At 38.8% G+C, this 6,425-nt stretch overlaps 1 protein-coding gene across 1 annotated transcript; it reads left to right on the top strand.

Annotated features, from left to right (window-relative positions):
* Positions 1 to 726: 726 nt before the first annotated feature.
* LOC105731126 (olfactory receptor 6F1) lies at positions 727 to 6,159 on the top strand. The gene is made up of 3 exons (XM_012472742.2): positions 727 to 1,041; positions 3,999 to 4,062; positions 5,097 to 6,159. Exon 3 carries the CDS (start codon positions 5,159 to 5,161, stop codon positions 6,083 to 6,085), a length of 927 nt encoding a protein of 308 aa, XP_012328165.2. The 5' UTR covers positions 727 to 1,041; positions 3,999 to 4,062; positions 5,097 to 5,158; the 3' UTR covers positions 6,086 to 6,159.
* The last annotated feature ends 266 nt before the right edge of the window (positions 6,160 to 6,425 follow it).

The raw sequence follows: 6,425 nt of genomic DNA, 5'->3' as shown, positions 1-6,425 counted from the left end.
TAAGAGGTTGTATGTCTCTGTCAGCGTGAATTAGGTACTCCCAGAAAGGGTGCCATATTTTATTCTTAGCCATATAATTAAAAACAACAAATTTTCTGATATTGAAGATTTTAAATAAGAAAGTTTCTCACTCAGTGAGAAAACAGTTCTCACTCAAAGAAGGGAGTCATTATGACAATGTACAACTGCAACATGTCCTTGGGTAAAATTATTTTCTGATATATTTATAACTGGCTTTCTGTTCCCTTGCTATTTTAGTCTGATGAACAGCCAGGCAGATTTCTTTTTTTAATTCAGAGATAATTTTAAACTTCTAGTTATATCATGCTTCATTTTGCTTAATTATATTTTTAGTTAAGGTCATTTCTCCAATTTTATTCTGTTTGATTTGTTTTAAAGAGCTTTTCACAAATTTGCTGAACTTACTAAATAGCTGTATTTGCTAAAAGCTCTCCACAAAACAAAATACTCAGATTAGCAAATGTAAAGCCTAAAGAAATATCCTTTTCCTGTTCTAGTAACTTTACAATTTAGTTGTTTAAATTAAATAACTGAAAAGATTCAGAGGTCATCCATTTGGAAAGATTTAGTACCTTTTTGGACTAGCCCTAGGTACCTGAGAGAGACTTCATCTCCCAGAAGATTCATCCATTCACAAGCAATTATTTAAAAGCAAGTAGTTTCCAGTGTGGAGCCAATTATGATGAAAAGAAGTAGAAAAAACATAAAACACCAAAAGGAAAGTGGAATAAAACTAGGACAGAGTGGGATCAGAGTATAAGAACAAAGGGAAACAGAAAAAGACTGAGCTTAAGCTTCAAAGACTATGAAAGTTTGAGTTAATAAAAGAGTAATGGATGTCAACAGAAGGAAGCACACTATTAAGTTGCAAGAAAATCAAAGAAAAACAGAGAGATAGAGGGAATAATTGCAATCAAAATATATTATTTTTAAATACAGAAAATCATAATTAAAAAATGAGTAAAAGTAAGGTCAAGAGACAAAGCTTTTGGTGTTTATGGCAGAAAGACTTGCAACTGGGTAAGTAGAAAGGTTGATTATGCTTTTGATGTGGTCTGTCCAGTGTTTCATCATTGAGCAATTTTTTTTTTTTTTTTTTGAGACAGGGTCTCACTCTGTTGCCCAGGTTGGAGTACAGTGGCGTGATCCTGGCTCACTGCAACCTCTGCCTCCTGGGTTCAAATGATTCTCCTGCCTCAGGCTCCTGAGTAGCTGGGACTACAGGCGTGCACGACCACACCTGGCTAATTTTTGTATTTGTAGTAGACATGAGGTTTCACCATGTCTGCCAGGCTGGTCTTAAATCCCTGACCTCAAGTGATCCTCTGCCCTGGCCTCCCAAAGTGCTAGGATTAGAGGTGTGAGCCATCATGCCCTCTTGATGGGTAAATCTGTAATCACAAATTTGTGGTATATGATTGATCTGTTATAGCATTCAATCAATACTGGAAACCTCATGAAATTAAGAAACAATTTTAATATAGGCATTTTTTAATAAAATATTGCATATTTCTATAAAAATAATTATGTATTTAAAATCACTTTTCAGATGTAAGAAATTAAAATTACTTATACTCCTAAAATTATTAAAAACTCAATTTACTTACATAAGAAAGATTGTTAATTAATTTGAAAAATTAAAAGGTAATTTATTTGAACCTAATAAATCAAAGTTTTTCTCTGATTTTTCTTTTAAGCTCTTGTTAAGTCACATCCACAAATTTCACTTCGGCTATCATAGAAGTAAAACTAAAAACACTCAAGTCTAGAGCAATATATACAGGTTTTTTTTTTTTTTTTTTTAATTGCATTTTAGGTTTTGGGGTACATGTGAAAAACATGCAAGGTTGTTGCATAGGTGCATACATGGCAGTGTGATTTGCTGCCTTCCTCCCCTTCACCCATATCTGGCATTTCTCCCCATGCTATCCCTCCCCAATTCCCCACCCCCCCGCTGTCCCCCCCACTCCCCCACAACAGACCCCCGTGTATAGTGCTCCCCTCCCTGTGTCCATGTGTTCTCCTTGTTCAACACTCGCCTATGAGTGAGAACATGTGGTGTTTGATTTTGTGTTCTTGTGTCAGTTTGCTGAGAATGATGGTTTCCAGGTTCATCCATGTCCCTACAAAGGACGCGAATGTGGGGCATACTCATCATGTGATTCAAGTAAATATTAAGTCATGGTATCTGACAAATTCAGCAAAATAATTGAAAGTAAAATTTGAAAATGCCATTATATAATTTGGTTCTGGATATTTTCTAATTTTCAGTTATCAAAATGATTTTTGAATTTTGAATATAGAAAATTATGAGTATAATTCCCTTATTCACATTAATCATAAAAGTTGAGTTAAGATAGAATTATTTCATACTAGATTTTCAAAACAGCTTTGCCCAGTGATTTCTACCTGAACATAAATTAAAATATTTTTAAAATCTGTTAATCAGATACCAGAGGAACCCATAAAAAATGTCTGAAAGCCTCAAGTTCAAAGTGCTTTGGCTCTAGAATCAGACATCTGGGATTGACAGTTATGGCTCCACTTTGAATAAATTCTTCAGTTTATTTGTGTTTCAGTTTTCTCTTTGTAAAACAAGTAGGATAAAAGCAAGCTAATAGGATTTACAAAGATCATGTTAGCTAATAGTGACTGGCAATTTACCATCCACTATGTTAGTTACTTTTTGCTGTTTTTACAATGCTCCTTGATGACCTTTTAAGAAAAAACTGGATTATACCAAAAGACATTAACAATTGACCTTGGCACTTGAATTTGAAAACAGTTATTACATATACTGGTTGGCTATTAATAATATATATGCTGCAATATATTAGCTTTAAGAAATTTGCAAATTTATTATTTAGTATTTAGTGTTAAAGAGCATCTTTTCTTTGTGTTTCTTATTCTGTCTCACCCATCAGTATTTAGGGCATTTTTTTCCTGTATTAGAGTAATGAATTTATAATCTAGGCTCCTTTACTAGTTCAGAGGGGGGAAAAATATTTTTCTTTTTCACATCTTAGGTTCAGTGGATGGAATCCTGCAATTTAGACTGACAAAAGACATATAAGCAAGAAAAGAGCAGAGGTTTATTAACAAGTGCATCACATATACACACGGGAGAACTCAGGGATAAGTAACTCAAATAAGTGGTTAGAACTTGGGCTTATATAGTATTTTAAAAAATATATAATAAATTTGCAGAGAAGTGACAAGACAAAGGAAGGGGGTTCTCAGGGGCACGAATAGTGGGAAGGTAGATATATGAGGAGATTAATGGAAGATACGGGTTATTTAAGCAAGGTCTGTTGAGCAGATTCCTCTATTGCCTTCTCCGGGATGATAAGACCCTAGAGTGTTTCTTGTGTCTCTCTATTGTTTTTTGTTTTTGTTTTTGTTTTTTTACAATTGTCTTCAGCTCAAAATAATCCCATGCCAGAGGAGCACATTTTGTGGTGGCATACTCTGAACTTTTCATTATCCAATCAAGCAAACCTTCGGATTTATTATTTTTTTATATATATAAAATGAGAAAGATGCTAGAACCTTGCTTCTTAGTGTATGGTCCTGGCCAGTGACAGCTGGAAACATGTGAAATGAAAAATCACAGGCTCTATCCCAAGGGTGCATTAATCAGAATTTGCGAGCCGGGCGTGGTGGCTCACGCCTATAATCCCAGCACTTTGGGAGGCCGAGGCGGGTGGATCACGAGGTCAAGAGATCGAGACCATCCTGGTCAACATGGTGAAACCCCGTCTCTACTAAAAATACAGAAAATTAGCTGGGCACGGTGGCACGTGCCTGTAATCCCAGCTACTCAGGAGGCTGAGGCAGGAGAATTGCCTGAACCCAGGAGGTGGAGGTTGCGGTGAGCCGAGATCGCGCCATTGCACTCCAGCCTGGGTAACAAGCAAAACTCCGTCTCAAAAAAAAAAAAAAAAAAATCAGAATTTGCATTTTGGCAATACCCTTAGGTGATTCATGTGCCCATTAGAGCTTAAGAAGCACTGCTTGGAAGCCCCTTCTACCATAAATGAGGTAAACCCAATGTATGTACCCATTTACTTTGTAGACCCATTTTATAGTCTAAATGTGCTTAGTGACATTGGATACATGCAATAAATTTGAATTTATACAGGAAACAACATTTGGCGTTGGTGAATACAAGGGTATGACACATGACGATGGAGAGGGAACACTCCTATTCATAAGGGAATTCCTAGAGTGAAGCCACCAAAGTCTTCACTGTCTGTCTCCTAAATATAGGTTTTGGTCACCTGTACGTTTGACAGGAATAGCTTCCCAATTGATCTTTTAGTTTATAAACTCGATTCTCAAAAGTAGTACTTAGAAATAACTATGAGAATTTTTAAAAAATGTTTTCAAAATGATTTTTTGCCCTTCATGGGCTTTCAGTGGACTCACTTGCAAATGGGCATCAGGACTTCCTAGATTGTTACCTTCAATACATTGTTCGATATGAAAATATGTATTTTTGATGAGAAGTATCTATCATATAATGTTTAAACATGAATTCATTAAGGGAAGACAAAACTCATTTTGAAACTAATTTTAAGGTTAACTTTGATGACTTTTAAACATTATTTTTGTTATTTTTGAAGACGAATCTTATGAATTGATCGATTTAGAAGCTACAACTGTGAAATATGGATGTGACTAGAACCTAGGTTTAGTGGGCCAATTTCTAAACAAAGACAAAATAACACGTTTCAGTCAGGGGCCATGCAGAGTCTAGTTAAAAAGTAGTAAATTGAGTCAGCCCTTTGTGGGTTTAGATGTAATCAGGGACTAAGCTGGAGCATTGCTCAGAGTGGGATGAAGGCAGAAAGACTGGAGTTGAATTTTGGAGCTGAAGTGTGGCTGTTTCTGCAGTCTTTCTAGAATTGCTCACATTCTTTGCACATTCATTTTTCTAAACTGATAATTGGTTATAATAATACATATCTTCATTGTTTCATTAAAATGACTGATATTAACTACGCCTTCAAGCACAGAGCAGGCATTTAATTATTGGAGCTCTTTCATGAATCCAGTTCTTTTTATCTTTCTAGGACCGTGTAACTGGGTTAAAGGGCTCAATGCAGGGACTCTGTTTTCTGGTTTAAGTACCACAATGGACACAGGCAACAAAACTCTGACCCAGGACTTTCTCCTACTGGGCTTTCCTGGTTCTCAAACTCTTCAGCTCTCTCTCTTCATGCTTTTTCTGGTGATGTACATCCTCACAGTTGGTGGTAATGTGGCTATCTTGATGTTAGTGAGCACCTCCCATCAGTTGCATACCCCCATGTACTTCTTTCTGAGCAACCTCTCTTTCCTGGAGATTTGGTATACGACAGCTGCAGTCCCCAAAGCACTGGCCATCCTACTGGGGAGAAGTCAGACCATATCATTTACAAGCTGTCTTTTGCAGATGTACCTTGTTTTCTCATTAGGCTGCACAGAGTACTTCCTCCTGGCAGCCATGGCTTATGACTGCTATCTCGCCATCTGCTATCCTCTACACTACGGAGCCATCATGAGTAGCCTGCTCTCGGCGCAGCTGGCTCTGGGTTCCTGGGTGTGTGGTTTCATGGCCATTGCAGTGCTCACAGCCCTCATCAGTGGCCTGTCCTTCTGTGGCCCCCATGTCATCAACCACTTCTTCTGTGACATTGCACCCTGGATTGCCCTGGCCTGCACCAGCACAGAGGCAGTAGAGCTTGTGGCCTTTGTGATTGCTTTTGTGGTCATCCTGAGCTCGTGCCTCATCACCCTTGTCTCCTACGTCTACATCATCAGGACCATCCTCAGGATTCCCTCTGCCAGTGGCCGGAGCAAAGCCTTCTCCACATGCTCCTCGCATCTCACTGTGGTGCTCATTTGGTACGGGTCCACAATTTTCCTTCACGTCCGCACCTCTATCAAAGACGCCTTGGATCTGACCAAAGCTGTCCACGTCCTGAACACTGTGGTGACTCCAGTTTTAAACCCCTTCATCTATACACTTCGTAATAAGGAAGTAAGAGAAACTCTGCTGAAGAAATGGAAGGGAAAATAAATCTCCTCCACCACAACAGATGTCCTGTAAATGGTCTCTGCATCTATACAGAGGTTCCAAGTAAGAATGTGGAGAAGGCTGGGCGCGGTGGCTCACGCCTGTAATCCCAGCACTTTGGGAGGCCGAGGCGGGTGGATCACGAGGTCAAGAGATCGAGACCATCCTGGTCAACACGGTGAAACCCCGTCTCTACTAAAAATACAAAAAATTAGCTGGGCACGGTGGCGCGTGCCTGTAATCCCAGCTATTCAGGAGGCTGAGGCAGGAGAATTGCCTGAACTCAGGAGGCGGAGGTTGCGGTGAGCCGAGATCGCGCCATTGCACTCCAGCCTGGGTAACA

The sequence above is a fragment of the Aotus nancymaae genome, unplaced genomic scaffold, assembly GCF_030222135.1.
Source record: "Aotus nancymaae isolate 86718 unplaced genomic scaffold, 86718_ANA_hifiasm-v0.15.2.pri h1tg000032l_1, whole genome shotgun sequence".
In the NCBI taxonomy this organism is placed as follows: Eukaryota; Metazoa; Chordata; class Mammalia; order Primates; family Aotidae; genus Aotus; species Aotus nancymaae.
Note: the sequence above shows the minus strand (reverse complement) of the source record. Positions and strands in the feature narration are given on the sequence as shown.